Here is a 24,284-nt window from a genome sequence, read left to right on the forward strand (position 1 = left end):
TTGTAAGTAAAGGAAGGAACGAACAACTGAAGGGAATATGTAGGTAATCTAGAGAGCGAAAAAAACCCGTCTTGATTAAAATGTTATTAGGTAGGTATTTTTTTTTTTTTTTTTTATGTATATACGAGTAATAAACCTCATCGCATTTACCCGAACCGAAAAAATAAACATCAATAGAACGTTGGAATTAGTAACGTCCATTACTGTTTCTGCCCCAATCTGTATAATGGACTTTGTGTCTGCTATTTAATATTTGCCTTTTTATATAAAAACATCTCGTTAGATTTATTATTATTATTACATTTTTATTTTATTTATTTTTACGGCGATTTAAAATACTGACTCAGCCCTCGGGTATTCGTTAGACGCCATTTGAGTCTCGTATTGTTATTATTATAACATGCGTATTGTATAGTTTTATATTTTATTTTTAAGTTAAATTTGTCATCACGTAATATTGTAGTGTTTTCAGAGTACAATATATACGTATTATTTTGTAAGAAAAATTTACTGTCTCCTGTAAAAACAAAAAATTGATCACCCCGTAGTGTGACGGTAATATAACTAGGTAATGGAATATTTTATTGACCCGAATGTGAAAATCAATTTAATATTGTGCCTATATAAGTCTGCGGTTGACGTGTAAAATGTAAATATATTATAATAATACACAGTTCGCAGTAATCGTTGATTTCAATATTTGATCAGTCATGTGTGATGTGTACGTATATATTTATTTGAAACTCCTTTATAGAATGAAATCGTTTTGTATTGTTTTCAATTATAAACGCACCTACCAATATTGCTAGAACCAGTTCCGATGCGTAGGTCGAGTATCATTTAGTGAAACTCATCAATACCCGAAAATAATCTTAATTTTTTTTTTTATAATACAAGAATATAATACGACAATTTAAGAGGATAAACCCGTATTTAAATGGTTTTTCAATATACTATAATGAAACACAAAATGGCTCTTGAAACATCGTGATTACTTTACTGCTGCTATTCATGAGCTCCGTAGGCTATAACATTTTGTCATAAGTGCCTATAATTATTACCTGATTCGATTTAAATTATCAGACCGACAAATTAAGGATTTTATTATTATTGAAATAAATATGTGGCATAATATGTGTATAATAATTTTAAAATCGAGAGAACATGCCACAGCGAAATTTTAAATAAATCGGGATGTAATAGTATTTATAGAATAAGTACAATGTTTATAGGATAAAAATAAAAATATTATTATTAAATTATTTGATGACATTTATTTATTTATTCAACACTTAGTCAATTTTGAATGAAAACAATAAATATTACATTTTGAAATTTTTTACTATGCAAGACAAAAGATTAATAATAACAATAACTTTACGATTTTCAATAGTATAAACAGAGATATAATATTTTCTAATAGCATTTTAATTTATGTTATCTTGGAATAACAGTTTTTTTTTAATGAAATCCACTTTTTGAATGCGAAAGAAGCACGTGATTTATGAGGCATCGATTTTTTTCGAATAAAATTTGTGGTGTAAAACCAAAATTATTGCCATTATAAAGTTAAAAAAGTTGTGCGTCATAATAACAACGTTTAAACAACGGCTTAAGATAATGTATTTTTTTCGTGGCACACCCGTCATCGTTATTATTATTATTATTATTATTATTGTTATTATTATTATTATTATTATTATTATTATTATTATTATTATTATTATTAATAATAATAATAATATTAAAGAGCAGCATTAGACATTAGTATTCAATATCGTGTAAATATATATTATATTTGTCTTTAAAAACGAAGTACGATAGATTTGCGGCAGAATCGCGGTGGGAAAACGAAAAAGCAAAATAATAAATAAACACAGTATATAATAGGACGTACTATCTACCTATATACGTAATTTATATTTATATTTATATATATTTTAATACGATTGACTGATATTGTCTTACCCTGAACCGTGGATCTATTTATATTTTATGTTTTTTTACTTTAAGAGTAGTTTTGTATACAGTTACACGCGTTTGTCATAGAATACGAGCGCGTAAAAAAATGTGCAAGGAATTTAACTGAAACCCTCTTTACTGACTCCGTTACAGCGGTGGCGGGAAAGGGGAGATAAGTTGCGACATTCGTGACGAGGGGTGAGGAAGACCGTAAATTACGTGCGCCGAGGCCAGAAATAATTAGCCCGTTATATATGCGCGCCGGCTACGACGACAGCGGCGGCTGAGTGTAAGTCCGCCGAGTTGTGACTTTTATGCGGCAGTGGTAATTGAAAATCTCTGGATTTATTATTATTTGTCCGCGCAACACGACGAGATGTTATATTCAAGAGTTCGTTTGTGTGTGTTCGTTGCCGGTTTGTTTATGATCGAGAGACACATCTCGCTAAAGTGTCGCGAATGGGACACGCGCCAAGATAAAAACAGGAAATATTAACTCGACGAGACGTATGAACGGTTTTTCGGTCGAATTGGTCTCATGTGTAGAGACAATTTTAACAAACTAAAATCATATCAAAGTGTATAGAATTTAAACTAAAAAAGTTTGACATATACTGCAAGTAAAACATCCACAGCACTGCTAGGCGCTAACTAACCAAAACCTAACCTTAAAAAGTGTTGTGATTATATTGTATTCACCTATATTAGGTAGATATTTAAAAACTTTTAGTATATTGAGTAATTTTTACCTTCTTTTAGTATAGTTAGTTTTTGGTTAGAATATTTTACATTAAGTTATGATTTTTATACATTGTTTTATAAGCGACCGATTCAATTTTAGTGCATTTGAAATTATATACATATACTGTATATAATTATATATGGTATACTGTTTATATTATATTATTATTATATTATATTATATACTGTATATATATGGTATATATATAATATTATAGTATATATTATTTTATTATAATTATCTGATGCAATTAATAACGATTATATTATTTTTAATTTGTATTATTGAAATCGAAACAAAACTGATGTTATTTCAATGTTTTATTTTTCGATTTTGTTTACCGTTTTACCATATTGCTCAGTGCGGTGTTATTTTAATTCAACAATTGTATGTACCTATACTATTATGTAATAGTACATAATTTTTTATTAATGTTGATTTTTTTTTCATTAATTTTTCTTTCACTATCGAAAAACAATGAAAAACAGGTGAACTAATATGAAAAATAACAGAGGTAGTTAAATTAATAATTTTGTATGAAATTGGCGTTCAAATGCGTTTTGTGCACAAAGCCTGAAAAGTCGTGTTGTCGAAGTTGGATGCGTGATTTTAGAACAAAAGCACACAGGATGTGACGGATAATGAATACGGCGAATGATTTATGGCTGAGTCGCGCGTACTATATAATATTATTTTATCCCATGTCCCTATATACGTACTCTAACCCTCCACAGTTGTACACCCACACGTGGGTCGGTCGATTCCATGTGTATGGATATATAGGTATGTAATAACATAATATATAATATAATAATAAAACTAATGGACCGAATATCCGATAAGGATTCTCACCGGTCGACTCATACGCGGATGCTCGATTAACGATTATGTACATATAGGTATATATATTATAGGATTGGATTGGTTAAACACAATTGCACATTAACCACCGATACGCACTTTCTCCGGTAAAAACAGTTTATCAAACGCCGAAATTCGTTGTCGAAACACTTAGACGCATCTAAATATGTAATAATATATTGTTGTACAGCATTGTATCGTATACTTTGGGCGGGGTCGACAACTTATTGTAATACAACAGGTATGACACAATTTGATTCGTGTAAGCAACGGTATTTATTCATATACATCATCACAAGGACGTGTATTTTATTTCGAATAAAATTTTTTTAGATAAGTATTTGATTCCCAAAATTGTTGATAACATATAAACGTTGGAGTAAATTTAATATTAGCTCGATTTAAAAATTTGGGTTTAGTTGTATCTAATTATGATAAAAAGTTACATTGCATGTACTGGCTTAAAGAATAATTCGTTCTTTCCCTTTAAATTCAATACTAGTATTTTTTTTATAGCTGACTATAATTCAATTGTACGAACTTGCCGTGTGTGACATAAACAATTATAAACATCGAGGATATACTATAATAATGTAGTTATCCAATTTTAAAATCGTATATGATCTGTGTTTATTCTATTTATAATAAAGTATTTGATCCCTTACGGATTTTCTTTGTTTATTACCTAGCTATAGTTGTACAGCAGTAACATGTTATAGACTTATAGAGTATAATATGTACGCATTATGATGTTTTAAAAATATATTTTATTTATTAATTTTACGTTTTTTCTTCTGACAAGAATCATGCTTAAAATAATCTTTTGATAAATATATAACGGTATAGTTATATTTATTGGTTAGTTTTATAGTCATAAACTTATTTTCCAGCATTATTCAAGGAACTCGTATGAATATTTAAAATCAAGTATGCCCCGTTTTCAAACTCATTTTAAACAAATAATATAAGTATTGACATCTTTATAAAATATAACAAACAATCCAATCGTTTTTATAACATATTCCTTCATATAAATATGTTGTTGTTATAGGAAAATTACTGTTTACTTATTGCACCTTTATTTAGTTTTTTTATCAACTTTTTAATGTCACAATTGACATGTTGTATACTATTATACTTTAGTCCATACAGACGATATTTCTAAAAATACATTTGATTTATTTTATTTTTAAGGTCAAAAATATCCAATAATTCTTTTTTTGTAAGAATTTTAATACATAGATAATGTATTACATATAGGTACATTTAATTCATTTTTAATCACTTGCCTACAAAATTATACTACAGTACATATTTATTTTATAGTGTATTTTAGATTTATATTGAGAAAATAAATTTATCAGTACTTTTTTCGTACCAGCTAGGACGAAGTCATTGACGGATAAAACGTACAACAGTTTTTTTTTATATATAATATAGAAGCAGCTGTTCTCCTCTTCGTTGTTATATTTGTGGTATGTTACAATTAGGTGTAAAAGCTTTTTTTTTTTTTAAAATAGGTTAAACATTCGTATCTATAATTATATAATATATTTATAATATTTACCATGTATTTATCTAGAACAATTTGTCATGGTTTTTTCAACCTATTTGTATTTTCATAAAAGTTGCGTGGCCGTTATTTATAAATGCAACAAAAAAAAAAACAATATTGTCACACGCGTGTACAACAATAACCAAAAAATATACAGATTGTTTTATCTAGCATATTTATTGTTGACCACTTCTTATATTTTTAACTTTGTATTTATTCAAATTATGAAATTTTTCTGTATACTTAAAAGACTGTAATTTCAAGATCTTAAATTTTTATTTAAGGATTTTTCTCTGATTTAAATTTTATTTTTTGGCAAATAAAAAATTCCTTTTTTACTGTACATTTTAAGCAGATAAATTTTTTTTAAATTTTTATGCATCTAAATTAATCAAGTAGTTTCTTAGTATTTTACTACGGTCACGGCACGGCGTTATTTTACTAACTTCACGAACGAAATTATATATTATGTAAGATGGCCTAATCGATAACTTTATACTAAATGTTTGAAGTTTTATTCAACCTACCCGCACAACTATATTATCGTTATCAATTTTCCTACTAATTTATATAGGATATTTTGTAATATAAGATTTCATATCGTGAAATTCTCGCATATATAGTATTAAATATATTTATATGTACCTAGCTTATATTTATTGTTATATACTTTAACATTTAATATAAAAAGGAATTTTAATAATACAAAAATAATCACCGCTTTAAAATTGAATTCGTAGAAAAACAATGTTCTTTTTTTGCGTAAATACATAGGACCTGAACGTGAGAAAAAAAAATATGTGTCTGAAACTCATGAAATTATATATTGCTTGATCCAATAGCTGCATGATAGTAAAAAGTTTGCCCGACAGTGGTAAAATTCCAATCAGTCCTGGATAATTGGAATGCAGTCCCCTAAGCAATTATATATCTTTGGCGGTGGCTTGTGTACTTAAAATTCTCGAGACACTCAACAACGATGCTTTTTCTTTTGGTAAATTTTTGGCCATTATTGCATTCTATAGGTACCGCGAAGTTTGTTTGAAGCGGACCAAAAAAACCAGAAAACAATTTTTTCTTCATCCAAAAAGTACTACCGGTGGAGTCGTGACAACACCAGATATAACTTTACAAAATGGCCTTTCTTTGCAGATATTGTTAAATATGAAATTATTTTTCTGGCTTTAATGGTCGTTATAGGTATATAAAGACAAGTATAGACGCAAATAACCGTTCATTTACATTTTTACAATAATAATAATAACATTTTATATATTGTTTGTATATATACGTGTATTGGCTGCCATTGTTGTTTGTCGTTTGTTTTTTCTTCATTGTTAAGGTACATTCATTTCTTGGCCTGCTGCAGAAGAAAAAGTCCACGGGGCTGAGCGGGAGGGTCATCGAGTTCACGTAGATTTCTATTTTTTCAGTTGTAATTATTATTATTATTATTATTATCATTATAGAGAATAAGCGCACGTCTTCTATATAGCTCGTTTAAATAATAAAATAATAATAATGATAATTAATATAATGAACAAATTGCGTTCATCGGTTTGTGGTAAAATCGATTGGCGATAAATTATGAACGGTATAAATTACTCTACGAAATCGTGTTGAATAATTTATGAATGTCAAAAGAGTTGTGACTCCCCAATATAAAATGAAAACCTTTAAAACCTTTAAAGGTGTTAATTGTTAATGTCATTCATTTTCAAAGTTACTCTTTAGTTATATTATACTTTAATTCACATTGCGTTAGTTTTCATTTAAAAATTAAACCACTCAATAAAATGCATAACATTTGGGATGCTTTATATTATATATAATATATATATACTTTAATGTTTATAAAAAGTTTTAAAATTTTTCTAAATTCAGCTGTATGCTATGTTTAAAAATTTAAACCAACACAAAAATCATTTAATTATATTTTCATAAAAAAAATTGAGGCTAATAAGTAATAAGTATAATTACAATCAACATCGCATAGTCTGCAGGTGGTCGAATTACTTTTTAATAATTCTTAAAAACAAAAGAAATATGCTTTTATTATATTTAATGTTTTTTAAAGAAATATACATTAACAATGTAAGTGTGTACTCAAAACATCAAATAATATACTAAATGAAATCATAACTGTACGTAGTAATGTTAAACAAATTTTTACCAAACTAATTTCTACTACAAAGTACTTATGTCTATATTGTATATGTATGTAAAAATTACTTGAATGCATTACATTTATTATCCTGGCTAAAATTAGCTATTGAATTTCATGAAGAGTTATTTTTAAGTCAAGTAATTGTCTTTTTAGAAGTATATAAAAATTATATTAATTACATAAAATAAGTATTTATGTCTTACATTTGTATCTTTTTTATAATCCTTTTAAAAGAACACAATATTATTTTTCATCCATCAATTTTTCTTTAGAAAACAACCAAATCACTTTAATAAGACAGTCATCTACATCTAAAAAAAATGTAGAAGAGGGAATGTAAAATTAAGGATTCTGAACCCTTCAAACTTCTTTCATGGATTGTTTTTCAGTGCACATTTTGGCAATCAAAACTTTTTTTACCCCCTTAACTATACAGTAACGTAGTAGAACTGCAAGCCGCATAATGAACTTATTTAAGCACGTATTTTACGAAAGCAGAGATTATGTGATTTATTTATTAAATATAAACATCGTTATAAGTCTCAGGAAATTATAACTTTAAATATGATTAAATTCACTAGAGTGGAAAAACCTATTGCAAAATTCATATTTTTCAAATCAAGGTTATTTAAATTCGTTGTTAACGCCAGGAAAGGCTATTATTTTTCATTTTATATTATATAGATTATAAAATTAATTCAAAAAAATAGCTGAAAAATCTCAGAAACAGAACTAAAATATATAAATTGTTTTTTTTTTTGCATTCCATTTTATTATATTATACCTAATATATTATGTAGTCATATAGGATATTTTTTATTAAATAATTCAAGAATAATGTTTTTGCCTTTTGGTAGTCATCAGCTATCATTATTCTTTGTAATCTATACGACCGTACTATATCTATGCTTATTTGTGAGGAATTTAATTTATTTAAATGTTTTAAAACCATATATATTTATATACAATATATTATATAACATTCTAGTATGATAATAATCCTCATATTATCCAAGCTATGCGGGATTTCAACTATTGGGTCATGCGTGGCACAACGGCCGAGAGAATTATATACATATAATAATATTCTAAATGCGAATAATTATATCGGACCACAACCCCTGACAACATAAATTTCGCTATTCGTTTTTACGATGGGTCCTCGGTCATTAAGCCGCGTGTTGTATGGCCGTGTGGGTGGTGTTTCAGGATAAAAATACAAAAAAAAAAACCACTGAAACGCAGCTATATGTATCACGGCAGAACCGATTTCGGGCGTAGGAGGAGGAGCGACAGGGACAAACCTATCGTAAATTTTACACGCACAATATTATTATATACATACACAGTCGCAATCAATTATCGCATACGAGAGTCCCTTTCATAAACACTCTGAATCCAAAATGCTGCGGGCGGCTCGTCGAGGGTCTCTTTTTCACTCGGGTCGCTTACACACGCTCGTTGCTATTATTGGGCTAATGATCCGGAACTAACAATACCGCTAGCGTAGAAACGCCGATGCGTGTGCAGTGTGCATAGCTTAATATTAATAACAATAATATACTTACGTATATCCGTTTTTGGTTGTGTGCATTAATACACGTAGGTAGGTATATAAGTAATCGATAATACACCTGAAGTATTATTATTATTTCTATTTTATCATTTATAATATAAACGTTATACTTTATCGAGTCGTCGTCCTCGAGCTTATTATAATCGGGTTTGTCGACAAAACGTGTACATATAGGCAATCAAACTCTTTTGACTATGCCTCCATCCCCTCCCTCATAATATGTGCTTCAGCAATACTACAATAGCTTTTTAATCGCTTTGGAAACGTCATCGTGTCAGTCGTTGTCGTTACACGAGCTGACGCGACAAAGTTAAACGTAGATATAAAATGACCAGATCTGTTTGTGTGTGTGTATGCTCGTATTTACAATGTTTTACATGGACACACTCAAACTCTTTTACGTAGCATACTTGATTCGAAAATAATGGATTATTTTTGACGATCAATTTAGTATTTACGATCAAAGTAAAAATCACTCTATTGAAAATGCCGTACACAGGCGCACGTTATCGAGATTCGAACGTAATCGTATTATATTTTTATTTAAAACTTGTTTTTTTCAGTGTTCTTGTACATTTTCAGAGACTTCAAAAACAGTAACAAAAAAAAAAAAAAAAAAAACTCCCATCTTTATGAAACCGTACAAATTAGTCTGAACACACATTACATTGTTTCAATCATCTTTTCTTTTATCATTGAACTTTTGTCAGTTAAAAAATCAATTATAACTCATTTATTATGATTATACTATACATGTTATTAGACTATTCCACGTACTTCAGTTTAATTGTCGGTTACAAAAGTCATCATTCTTAAACGTAACTCATGGAATAATTCGTCAATTATTTTATTTGTTGTATCGTCATAAAAAAAAAAAAAAAAAAAAATGGTTACATTATATTTTAACACTTTATACACGTGATATAATTATTTAAATGTGTATATTTTATTATATTATTATAGTACATTGATTAGTTAATTTAATTTTCTAGTAAAACATTATTATGTTGAAATAATAGCGTTCATAATTATTGCAATTATTGCAATATTAATAAAACGAAAATAATATATTTTTTTAACTGTAATAATTATTCGGTGGCGTTAAATTTAATACCAATTATATAATAATTATAAGAATGTGTAATCAAAGAATTTGAAAATAAATTACCTCGTATAGTGGCGACAATTGGTAGAAGATAATATGGAAACTTTTCCAATTTAATTTGAATAGCAGCAAGGTTGATACTGTTGAATCAGCCTCACTTATTGCGATTGGGATTTAATTAACCTCCTCAGTCCTCATCTGATTCTTTTGATTTTTTTCGTTACATCATTGTACTATTGTTGTTGTTGTTATTATTATGAATATTGATAAACATTATTATAGTAATTAGTTTCATATACATATTATCCTATGATACATAATTTTTATAAATAGTAGTAAGTACTAGGTATAGTTATAGTAATTTAATAATATCAAAACATGTTTTTAAGCCAATAAAAATAAAATTATAGCAAACTTGTGGAGTCAATTGTGATTTATTTGTCTCCTTTGAAAAAAAAATCTTCTAATCTTAAATGACGATATCATTACGCCTGCTGGACAAAAATCATCAATAGTTCATATTAATAACATAGGCACCACATACAGCTATGTTATTATCCCGTTGCGGCTGTAACGCTGGACAATCGGTGTGTGCGGGTTTACGGCTAAAAGTCCATTTCCATTTATTTTTCCCCCGTATACGTTTACACGTACTCATGTGGCGTGCCCCGAAGATGTACCTGACGGGGCTGGGAGTTATAGCCATTGTGCGTGACTTTCCAACAAAAAAAAAAAAGCAATTCGAACGTACAAATCGAAATCCGACGTCTTTCCTGCTACTCGACGGCACCCTCGTGGGTCGACCCGTCGCACTACACCGCGCGCACACGCACATAAACACATAAACATATATGTATATATGTATAGTTTGCATAAAATATTGTAAATATCTTTGGTCTACGTATTGTAATATTTTATTGTACGCATATATTCATGCCGTCGCCGCAGGTGTGTGCGCACGTGTGGTGGTTTGCGGGTAAAAACGTCTTTTGTCGCGGGCGCGGGAAAAGTTTCGTTATTGAAAATCTCGTTAACGAGACGGAAGTTTTTTCCCCTTTACCGCAGCCACCTCGAACTTTCCACTGCAAATCGGCGACCGACAGTGAAAACTCGGTAACAGCAAACAGTGATGCTTTGTTGATTCTCCGTACGTGATAGTGTCGCGACTTTGGTGCGGTAGCGTCTTTTCGAAACGCGCCTTTATGCAATACAATAATACGAACATAATTATACTACACTATGCTATACGTAGCGAGTTTGGAAATACGTCTTACACTTCATATGTATATTATTTTTTTCTCTTTCGGAAGAGCTTTGTATATCCTTTTTTCATTGGTGAATCCCGAACCATTTTTTGATAGTTCACAAGAAGTTTATATTTTTTTAAACTGTTTAAACCATAATCATAAACTATAAAGTATTATAAATCTTTAAAATTACCCGTAAACCGTCATAATATACCATTCCTATTATCAATTTTTTGAACTACGAATATTATCGACAAGTCATTGTCTGAAGATAATCATAATACAACGACTAAATATTTTCAACTTTCATCGTCCAATGTTTCCTATCACCAATGCAATAGAAATAAATATAGATCAGTAAATTTTATTTTTTTTAACTGCTTATATGTGAGTCACTACAGATTTTTAAAGGAACATTTAGATCATAGTGCTAAAACGATTTAGAAGTACTGCTATAAGTGATAATGGTATATTATTATGTGCGTTCGACGACGATTATTTCAACTGCGATTTATATTATATGCCTATATATATTATTATGTATTTAATTATAATACATGGTACACACATACATGTTCGTCGCAAGACGGGAACTTATAAATGCAATATATATTTATAAAACAGATACAACGTAATATAATATTATCGTTATTGGATAATAGCATAATACACGGGAATGTTATACACACAGTGTTGTATATTGTATTGTGTATGCGCGCGGTGGGGTGAGAGTAAACATTTTTAACGACCGGACTGTACTGAACTCGCGTTGTGGTCCTTATAATGAAAGTTGTTATTACCGACTATAAAATGCGAAACAATATTCGAACGTTTATGTATAAAAGAACTTAGGTACATGGTATATTATTATGTATAGGTGTAAATTTTATTATTATTAGTGAGTGTATGTAGACGTAAAGCAACCTGTTTGCTACAGTAAAGGCGAACATCTCAATTTATACATATATACTTTGTGAGAAGGTATTAAATGCGATTCGTTTAATGCATTTTCGATACAAAGTGATGGTAACAATAAGTGACTATAAAGACTGAATAAATCCTAATTATACTACTTCAAAGTTGCTTTTATCATTTCTAATTCAATTTATAAGAAAGGATTAATGCTTAAAATTTCAAATTACAACTATTTAATATTTTTATTAGTGTGTTAAAAAAGTTTCTAACAGTTATTAATAAAATTTCAAAAAATTAAAAAATATGTCGGAAATTTTTATTTTAGAGTGGTATGAGATTTCAAATTTTTAACAAAAGCTATTAAGAAGGTTTTTGTCTCCTTAAAGATTCATTTATACCGTGCATAATTGTAAAAGACAAAACTTGGTAGTTTCATTATCACAATAATACACCTTTATATTTCTCACATCTTTTAATCAATATGTTTTGGTAAAACTCGTTGTTCCAACTGAATACTGATTATCAAGCTCTCGCAACCTAGCTTCTTGTAATTGTTAATTATTCTCTCAAATAAAAATGCCATTTAAATGATCCAGTTTATTAGTCATGTAAAGATATTTTATAAAGACCTAACTCTATGCTCTCTTCCCTTAAAAAGGCGTTCCAGAGATGCTTTTACCAATGCAGTATTATACAGCATGTTAATTATTGACATGACTAATGTAAAAAAGTATATTTCACACCTAGCTTCTCCCTCTATTTTCTTGTTTCATCCCTGATGTCATCAGTCATCGCATTCCCCTTCAACCGAGAATAATATATCCTCATAAGGACACGCAATGTTTCGAACAATATAATAATAATCACAATTTTATCGTGACTAGACATTTTGCTTTGATCTCTGTTTGAACAATCCATGTTTTTAAACTTTACCGGAAAGTCATTCCGCGCCTACTCACGTCTCACGTTGCTTTTTTCGTTTTCATCAAAGCTCTTACTAATTTTTCTTTCTCGCGTATAACTTTTATGAAAATAAACTAATCACGTTCTTAATTATCACTAAGATTAAAACTCACGCCCCATCGATACGAGTTATATCTATAATAGATATTATAATGAAAGGGCGTTAACGGATTTTGGAAAGAGTTATTTTTTAATTTTTATTTTAAATAAACATAAAACATGTTATTACATTCGAATAACCGAATATCAAATTAAAGATATCCTCGCGGTTCGCTTAAAAGGTATTTCCTTGGAATCACCAATGTTAATATAATATTTTAATTACCGTATAATTCACGATTTCTCTCTTCGAAATGCATTATATACCGCCCTATAACTACAGTGATAGTTAAAATTAGTTTTTAATCAACTTCTACACCACGCATATAGACGTCATAATTTTTTTCTCTTGTTATATTATTATTTTAATTTTATATACGGTCCGTCCGGAAACCACTTTTGCTTATCACTTGGGGACGGTCTGCAATAATCCACCGTACGTATGTCCGCCAGCCGGTACTATACGGAACTCCGGTCACGTATTTCAATGGCACAGCAGCTAGTGTTTACAGTTTAAAACTAATAATACACCAAATTCTTAATTTAATGCACTATAGCGATGCTCTTACTTATATTATTTATCGGTATGCATTCGATTCTGAAACGATGCTTGCTCGGTAAATGCGATATTGTTGTAGGTAACCATATATAATGTATTCCCGATTCCGGTTACATTTGTTATACATATATTACTCATAATACTATACTATAATAAATAGTATAAATCTACGACTAAAAAAAAATTCTCTTATGCACAGTCAAAAATTTACTCTGAGTACTTTATTAGAATAAGGTGCATTGCAACTGAAGTTACTTATTATAATAATTGAATGAATAATTGTTTAACATTATAAGTAAAGTGCAAATTACTGATAGAAGATTTTGTATATCAAAATGTATTGGAAATAATCTGTGTGTTGTAAAAAAAAAAGAGATTAAATAATATAAAATCATTCTTTTTTTTATAATTTAAAATTTAATATTTACATACGTACTATCTAATTATAAATTGTTTTCTGTCTGTAAATTTAAATAAAATTCAAAATATAACTTATTTGTCTGATAGATCGTTGATATAAAAAAAAAATACCTGGTCTGCATCTATAGTGATTTCTGCGTTGCTCACTTGCATGCATTAGGCAGTCTACACTATTGTCCAGAAATTTTAAAAGATGTTTAGTTTTCCGCTTTGAATTGTTTATTGTATTACATTACATACTAAATTTGTACATCATGTGTAAAATCATGTGATAACTCTACGACAGACTGTAACCCGCAAACCGTTTCGAACGCGTTTGTCGGACAATAACAGCATTATATATCTATTATTATCATGTATAAATGTATAGTATGCTCATACAAAATATAAGAACGAAATCTTCATTCGAATTATAATATAATAATAGTATGTGCGTGTGTCTCTCCTAGCCCGAGTCCTCATATGCGTCAAACCAACTTCAATGTACTTCTCTACTCGTAGTTACATTATTGTCGTGTACCTATGGCTATATCCGACGCATAGACATATAATACTCATCATCACATTCGTGCACAGTACGCGTTAACAATGAAACGCACAGTGAATCGTGTTACGAGTCAAATTATGTATAATATTCGACCGTATTGTATAGACACGATTTCGTTTTGTCTAACAGCATAGTTATGTACTTAAAAGAAAAAAACTTCTACAATAATACGACTCTATACATCGTCGTTCTTTTATTTCTCGCGTACATCGTATAAGTTGTGCATGTGCAGAGCGATTATATTCAGTGTAGAAATATTGCGTTTACGTGCTTTTACGTCTGCAATCCTCCCATCAACATCACCATTTGGAGTTTTTATAAATTTGTCTGCTGAAGCAGTTGTCGACGTCACGCGTGTCACGTGTGTTTTTGTTTGTTTGTTTGTTTATTTATTATATTTTCATTATAATAATTAACGGCTTTCGACGGGTTCGTGAGTATAAGACACGATGCGTTATAATCTTATAAAGAAGAAAAAAATTGTATTCGAATCGCAAAATTAACGGCGTGCATATTATGCTAATGCGTGTTATTGCCTTTGTTGACAAATACATTTCATTGTAATAAAAATGTTCTATAAAAATATTACTGAAATCTCTAGCTAAAATTAAATACAACAGTATATACAAACACCATATTATTATAACATATATATATATATATATATAAATGTGAGTGTGTGTGTGTGCACGGTATGCCGTAGAACAATATATTTAGTATTTACGTTTTCATGAAATATTCAACATTTAAGTAGTTGTTTACCTCAATTGTTTACACGAGTCTTGCGGATAAAAATAAAAAAAAAATTCTAATTGTTTAATTTTGTTGAACGTTGTATGCTTTTCATCGTGTATACACGCGCCAACGCGTGTATATAACAAATATTTAAACGCGTTTCTGTATATATATTGTTATATAATTTGCATTTACCTTATCGACTGGCTTAGGTATATAAAATGACGACATTGCAAGCAATTTTTTTCTGATAGAAAATAGAGGGAGAAGGTATTTCACAACACGTCAAGAATAAAAAACATATAGGTATATCGCGAATAGGGTATAAGTATAGTAATGCATATTATTATTTTATGATCACCGTGAAAATCATTTTATTATTATGTATCTACGTGAAATCAAAACACGACCAACAGCATTTTCGTGACATCGTCTGCTGCTACAAGATTTATGGGTCGTACGAGACGTTTACGGGTTCTTGACAGATGGTCGCGTGGACATATTTTTTTTTTCCACTGTATTGTAACTGTATTTATATTAGTGTATTAAATGAGTCGTCACCGTGCAGATTTCGGTTTGACGATAGGTACGATAAAAAAAAAACCCAAAACAGTCAGACGTATACATATATATTATCCACTTGTACTGCAGCAGATAAAGTTGAATAAAACGTTTTTATTACTACTATTTTTGGAAAGAATCAACCGTGTGTTTCACGGTTACATATCGCGTATATTATGCACGCCGTAAAATAATATAATATAACATAGGATTATCGTCTTGACCGATCTGCGGACATTTTTTTTTCGAAAAACGCGATTTATTGTCTGGTCGGCATGTGTACACAATTGAGACACGAAACCGACGTGCTCTAAATCACAAGTTCGTGATCTTTGGTCACCGGTCACCACGTCCACTGCAACCAGTGCATCTCTGTGTATTACGTATACGTTTATTTCGTTATCACGATTACGACGCTCCACAAAATGGTTATATATATAATATTAAATATGTTTAGCGGTAAGACGAGCGGTCACATACTTTGGTTGTGTAGCATGTATAGTGTATACCTTATACCACGATTATTAAAACAAATAGAAATATAGGTATACTGTTGTGACGTTTATCTGATTTCATATAAATTATTATAAACGAAACCCATTTGATATACGTACTCGTAGGTATTGGATTCGCTTACTATATTATGTATATACTTCTTTCCGCAGTGAACGGAGGCTGGTCACCGTGGTCGCAATGGTCCGAATGCAGTTCTCGGTGCGGCAAAGGGCAGCAGAAAAGGACCAGAGTGTGCAACAACCCGGTGCCGCTCAACGGGGGCAAACCCTGCCAAGGATCGGCGGTGCATAAGGCCGAGTGCACTTCAATCTGTCCGGGTAAGTCTAGTTAACAAAAATGTTATCGTAGTGTTAGTTCGATTACTCCGAATTCAACGTTAACGGCGGTGGCCGTCTGCATATATGGGATGTCGAAAGTTCATTAATCGTGAAGTTAAATAGACTTTAAACTTATTCTATGTATTCCACCACTGTTGTGGTGTACGCCATCGTAATATATTATTATTATTATTACAGTGTATAGCGAGTAGAGTATAGACCTAACCGATGTTTGTTTCAAACTAATATGCCTATATGTATAAATACTATAATATGTTAACAATGCCGCTGCCGCTCACTTGTCGGCAAACTAGTTATCCACTAACGAGTTTTCTATAGAACTCAATTGCTGGGTCTTTATTGCGAGCCTATATTTATATATATTAATATATATTTATATTTATTTCCAGAGACTTGACCGATAATAATTTATTAACCATATGTATATACACAATTACCTACCGATGATTTTTTAATTACTCTTCCACAAAAATAATATGGTATAATTTTTTTTATATATTATCCATTACAATCAGCAGCTACGTTATATTAATTATTATACCTATTTTATATTCTCTCCTAGCTGATCAAGCACGTTACCGGTATAATAATATTATACAAGTAGATATTGTATGTGCGATGTAGGTACGTGTACTTTGTGCGTCGGACTAAAAATATTATTGATGCGTTATCCTATTTAGCCGCTATTTAGTAAATTATTTCACTCTTAATATCTTCCCCGAGAGATATTTATCTCGCACGTACGATTTGTACGACTTAACGTCGAAAGTCTTCTCGCGCACACGTTAGGCTTCATTAAGTACACCTTTTAAAAGTATCACGAAATCGTGTCGGAAAAAAACTGGTTTCATTAATCTGGTATTCCCACGCGCGTCGTTTTCAAATATCTCGAATGATTAAAAAAATGTTAAAGTAACTAAAATTTTGATTAAAGTTTAATTTAGTTACCTATAATACATGTTATAGTAACACTTATTCTTGGTAAATTAAACAATCTATAAACATATATATTTTATATATACTTAATGAGAGTAACCATGTAACAATTGTACTAATCATATATAAAAGGACATTAACCAAGTAAAATTACATGTCAGCATTTTTTTTTTTTTTTACAAAACTTAAAACTCCTACAAAGGCAAATAATTATAACCGAACAACAATATAATGTAATAATATCCTCAAGACTTGGGGTAGTATATCCATTTGGGGGAGGTAAGTACGCACGAAGCACATAAAAATATATTTATTATTTACACGGTTTATATTGTGCGAGTTCATTCGCTAACAAACTCATAAGAAATGCAAACTGCACTTTACCAACCGAATGGAAAACAAGAAACAGAAAAACATATATACCCCCACAATTGGTCATAAAAATTGTATATTTGAAAAAAAAATCGGTTATGAGAAGAAAAAGCGGATGGTGGTGGGTTGCAATGCAAGACATATTACGTGTTCTGTATTTCACTTATTTATACAATGCAAGTATAAAATAGTATCTGATTTGGTTTTTATTTTAACAATACTCAGATAAATTAAAAATATTAAAATTGTATATTATTCACGTACATTTTTTGTATTATTTATATAAGATTTTAGTTATTGATGAGCCATCAATTAATTATTTAACCTCGACACTTAAGGAAGTTAATATGTATCTATATTAAATATTAATACTACAACTATTATATATAAATATGTATAGTTGTAATTAAAATTAATCTTTTTAATTTGTAAAAATTTTCAATTATGTCATACCCTAGAGAGACAGACACACTACTATTACAATAATTGACGTCATTAATATATCTATGTATGTATATGTATGTGCAAAAAGATATTTTTGTTTAAAAATATTTAAAATTAATAGAAAAAATGAGTATCACGTAGTAGTTATTATAGTTATTATTTATTATACATACAAATTATATAGACGTGTTTTTTTAGGAGTAAAAAAAATGATCAACACCTTAATTTTTTTCTTACTATTTTACCGACAAAATATCTTCGTGTATTCTCCTGAATTTTACATAATATTAAGCACGCGACTTTTTTTGCTCGTTTAAAACGTTCTGGAAAAAAATTTAAAGAAAAACACCAAGAGAATAAAGGAGACACTGGTTTTCCACGGGCAACAATAAGGGCTAATTGTTCCCCAGCAAGGGATAGAATCGCAAAACAGCATCTGCGCCGCCCATGCACTTAGTTTAATTCCTGTAATTTGTATTCTAAATCCGTTGCGCGCGTTGCTCACGTGTACAATAATTAGTACACCGTGCAGTATTATAATACCATGGCGTTCGGTCGGATCTCACAAAAACCTGGTCACGAGCGTCCACTTTTGGGTGCGTCGGGTGGCGGGCCGAAAACAAAAAAATAAATATATTCCAACCTGAAACAGTAGTTAACCCTATCGTGCAGTTTAGCTTATAATATATTATATTATAAGTACCCATCCAATATTCTCCGCTTAAAAAAACGCTTTTTAGTACATATTTCTAATCACTAGGTATAATAGGGTATACATATGAAATATAATATTATTTATTGGTACCTTTTCACTCATTCTTCATCTTATGAACGTGCCGGGGTTTTAGATATTTACAGTAGTTTGATATCGATCCCACACTTATTTTCTATATTTTCTGTTATATTATCAATACGTATCGTAACAAAATCTATAGTAATTAAAAAAATAAATATTTTCTAATAACAAAATTATCAGAAAATATTGTGAAAATTCATAATAAGTTATAATTTAATAATAACCCAATAAAATTTCATTTTCTGTATATGAATTGTTATTTTAGTTTATTTATTCGTAATACACCAACTTTAACGATTAAGTATTTCCATTGGCCTTATAAAATTACAATAACAAGAAGATATTGCTTAAAATGTAAAATATATAATTGTATTAAAAATAAAGGAAGTTCCCTTTACGTTATATTCTATTTTCCTAGTTTTTGAAAGTTTTTAACATAGATACCTAATACTTATTTATAATTTTATTTTTACTAAAATTGCAGGTTATCTTTTCTTTTTCTTTTTTATAGTATAAAAATGTATTATTTTCATTTTTATCGAATTTTACTTATTGAGTTATTTCCGTAACTTTAATTTTTATCTATTTTTTTAATATCTATATTGTCATCAATAGTTGCAACAAATTATTTCAATTCACAATGCTATCTACATATACTTTTAGTATTTTTATATATTTGGTGACTCATCCAACTTTATGTCTTCAGTCTTCATCGTACGTACATCATCACTCATCACCAATCGTTATTTTTTTGCATATAACTCAGTCTTTTTTATTACATAATATTATATAAAATTATATTTATGATACTATAAATATTTGGTATGTATTATTATATACGAGTTGTAATAGGTACCTATATATTTTAACAATGTTACAAACCATAATCTCGTTGTATACTTATGAATAACATATGAATAGATCGAATAGGTGTTTATTATGAAATAATTTAAAATATGATATACTTATATACGTATACAAACATCTTTTTCGCTATTATTAATTCTATACTATTCTGTTATTATTCCCCATGTAGGTACCTAAATTCTTTTTTTAAACATAATAATTACTATTCTCTCTTTGAATTTTATCCCTGCCGACCGTGATGGACGTGTTTTTTGTGCTATACAATCGATTGTCAACCCTTTTGCACACTGCAATAGCAGCACCCTCGTTTCCGATCTTTTGTGTCAGCATGTAGTCGATATTATATGCAACGCGTAATGCAACGAATTTACCACACTCGACCACGCGCGCCAATGTCCCTCCATGCAAACCAATGCAAAACGACCATCTGCCGTTAATAGTTGTTAATGGAAAAGTCACGTTGCTGCCGGTTATTTAACTAGGTACATTAGATATTTCAGAAAACTTATCTAAGGATTTCCACTTTTGGTTTAACGATCGTTTTATTTCGACCGATGTATGCTTACGCCGTTCTTTTATTATTTTCACGTACTTAAAAATTAAGTTATAAAACAAAACTTTAAGCAATTAACATGGCATACACAACGCAAATGTATTTAGCAAAATAACTAAGAACATGATATATTTAACGTCGAGCTTGTAGTAACCACAGTTAGTCGAAAGCCGAAGATAAACCACAAGAAGGCAGACGACAAGACGAGAAGTTTACATGTTATTCTGAATGCATCTTTGACTATAATAGTAATTAACGGGCCGATGAAACCACGGGTGGGCCACCGCAAAATAACACGTATGTTTCAGATTGAATACGCCCAAATTTATAATGGAATCGATCGTAACAATTTCATTCCAGCTTAATGCCGATTCTATTTCTAATTTTTTTTTTTTTATTTTATTTTATAACAACTTCTGATAACTAAATGCGCAAGAAACAATCTAAATGAATAGCGTGCATAAATTTATATAATACTTATATTATATATATTTCAATACTAATATTTATAATCAATTCTACACTTACCGCTTAAGTGAAATACCGCCTCATCTGTGGGTTTTCTATTGATATAGGTGTGTTTGTTTCAAAACGTTTTGTAGACGTGATTAAATGGTTCCTAATCAAAGTGTTCAGGTATACTCGTAGATGTTTTACGACTTTACGAGACTAAAACACGTTTTGTTATAAATTGCCGCCTAATATATTACGAAGAAATTCGCACGCACAAGTTTATAAACGATCAAGATCTCCATTATTCATGACCAAATTCAAACATCAAAAAAATTTAAGCTAGGCAGTTTGCTGCAGTATTTACAACTAAATCTCAAAATTCAATTAAATTCGTGCATTAGTAGTTGTTATACCTCGCGGGACGTAGATAGTGAATAAACAAAATGTATTCGTTAAATTCCCAAACCATAAGTGTTTGGGATTATAGACAATTTAAAAAGTAAAATAAAAGTTTTTTGTTTTCACAAAAGTTTTTTTTGAACAAAATAAACCGCTAGTGCCTTTGACACGTCGTGTATAAACACTATTTTACTGCATAAAATATCACACAAATTAATGTCTATTTTCGATTAAATACAGTACGGCGTGCGTATCCTTTATTAGGTATCCAGTTCTATCATATGTAATTACTAAGTATGCGTACCATATTATTATTACAATTATATATGCATATTTTGTGGCTATCATAAATCCTAGTCTCAAATATCTTTTAGTTGCAAGTGATATTTCCACGTCATCATGCATTTGTCACAGCTTATGTAATTAAATTTAATGTTACCGCGTCGTGCATGTAAGAACGAGTCGCTTTGTCACTACGGGTCATGCTTATTCAAAATTGATCTCATGGATAAAAAAAAAAATTATACCTACGTATATTTGATTAAATATCGTGACTATTTCTGAGGTAGGGATAGATATCAATCACTTCAGTCGTCCTCTAAACGAAATTAAATTATTTTATAAAACCGATTATATTATGTATATAATACAAGCCCAAACGAACGTCTGTTCTTATATTTTTAAGAATTAGGATTATGTTACATCACTATGGTACGTTAAATTTTAAAAAATGTCACTAACACATCAAAGTCAACCCGTAGTGCACCCTCTGCGTATATGTACACGTGTCACTGGTCGTAAATATTAAACGCTCGGGAATATGCGATCCCTCTCAAAATGCGATTTCACACGCGGCCCGGGGTCACTGGCCCTGTTATAAAGTTGCGTTCTACATTTTTTATAATAAAATATTATATTCATATTAAAAATCTAAACATAATAATTTAAAAGAACGGTAATTCGTTTGATTAAATTTTATTTTATAACAATAATTTTACAAAATTTTAATTCATGTCGATTATTTTTTTATATTTTCATGTTTAACCTCTTATTCAAATATCACTGAAATTATCTTATTGCATTATCACTGTAGTAACTAGTAAGTACCAAGTACCTATAGTAATAGATAAAAAAAATTCTCAATGTAAACTCTAAATTTAGTTAGATAAATAAAGATAAACCTGTATCATTTATGATAAATATACCGAAGTAAATTGACTATGAAAGCGATTTAATTTATGACAGTCTATGGATTTCGAATATTTAATACCGATTACGGTTATTAGCAATATAGTTATATATTTAATATTACTTAAAAATACTAAATTCTGAGATATTAAAATGTGTACATAAATAAAATACCAATAATTAATTACGTTTATTATAAAATCCAGTTATACTTGAAAACAGAACATCGATTAAAAACTTAAAATTAAACTTATTCTCAGATATAGTGGTGTTTACAAGGAAATGTTATGATATTATTTTTATCATCGTAACATTTTTCGTTATTGCTTACGATTTAATAACGCCAAACCCACTCGCGGCGATATTTAAGTGTTCGTTAAACGTGTATAAGTATAATTAAAACAATTTAAAAACAAATGTTAATAAAGTAATTTAAAAATTACCTTAAAGTCTCGATAGACATTTTATAAAGAACCGCACGCAACTGTTGTAGTTTGAAGCTTAATTAGAGGGTTCAGACGATGTTTTATTATAATATAGAAGATAATAGATCTTTACTGTGTAATGTTTATATACATATATATAATACTATATAAACCTACGGCAGTAACATTATTAAAAGCTTTTGTATTTCACGTATTCTATACTATAATAAGCCAGAAGCAGTTCTATGATTGACAACACAACCGAGAATATGCGACTTTTTAAAAGTTTGTTAATGCCTATCTGCTATAAATTGTATTAAACGACTGCGAAATTTAATTTTTGATCTACAGTCGGCTCACCGTGTCAAAAAGTTTAAAGTTCAAGTATTGACTTCTACTTATTCCTACTTGAATACTATATACGTTCTTAAAACCTAACTATCTTCTGTGTAGTAATTTTAACGCCCCGCCACAAAGATTCTTGTCATAATATTATATTATTGCAAAACTTGTCGAACGACGATGATGTGAAACAGTACTTATATGTGGATCTTTGCCGATTTCGTTATCTCTAAAACATTTAGACAGTATGTCTGCAGTGCAACAATATTATAATATGTATAATAATATTATGATATATGCGTTTACGTAATATTAAACCACAAGGACTTGAAACTGGGTGGCGGCGGTGTTTATGATATTCCAATCAGCACGCGGTTAATCCTATCTCTGTAATTACAACTAGGGATCCGGATTAACTATTTGATGAGGTTATATTATTATATTTATATAAAATACCCTCGAGTATAATATGGCAGTGCTGCAACAAAACCAGTAGAGACGTTAATGAATGCGTTGACGAGGGTTAAAAATATTTCGTGGGCTTTTAGACCGGCAGTCGTTTTGTGGCTCGAACTATGTATTATGATTATTATGATTATTATTATTATTATTATTATTATTATTATTATTATTATTATTAT

General features: G+C 29.6%; 1 protein-coding gene across 4 annotated transcripts in view; it reads left to right on the forward strand.

Annotated features, from left to right (window-relative positions):
• LOC112599661 (netrin receptor UNC5C) overlaps positions 1-24,284 on the forward strand; it is a 116,998-nt gene that overhangs the window by 72,194 nt on the left and 20,520 nt on the right. For all 4 annotated transcript variants that reach the window (XM_025346658.1, XM_025346659.1, XM_025346660.1 and 1 more), the window contains exon 5: positions 16,680-16,847. In XM_025346658.1, coding sequence (XP_025202443.1) covers positions 16,680-16,847 — 168 coding nt within the window. The remainder of the gene's footprint in view (positions 1-16,679; positions 16,848-24,284) is intronic.

The sequence above is a fragment of the Melanaphis sacchari genome, unplaced genomic scaffold, assembly GCF_002803265.2.
Source record: "Melanaphis sacchari strain LSU unplaced genomic scaffold, SCAv2.0 Contig54_pilon_pilon, whole genome shotgun sequence".
Classification (NCBI taxonomy): domain Eukaryota; kingdom Metazoa; phylum Arthropoda; class Insecta; order Hemiptera; family Aphididae; genus Melanaphis; species Melanaphis sacchari.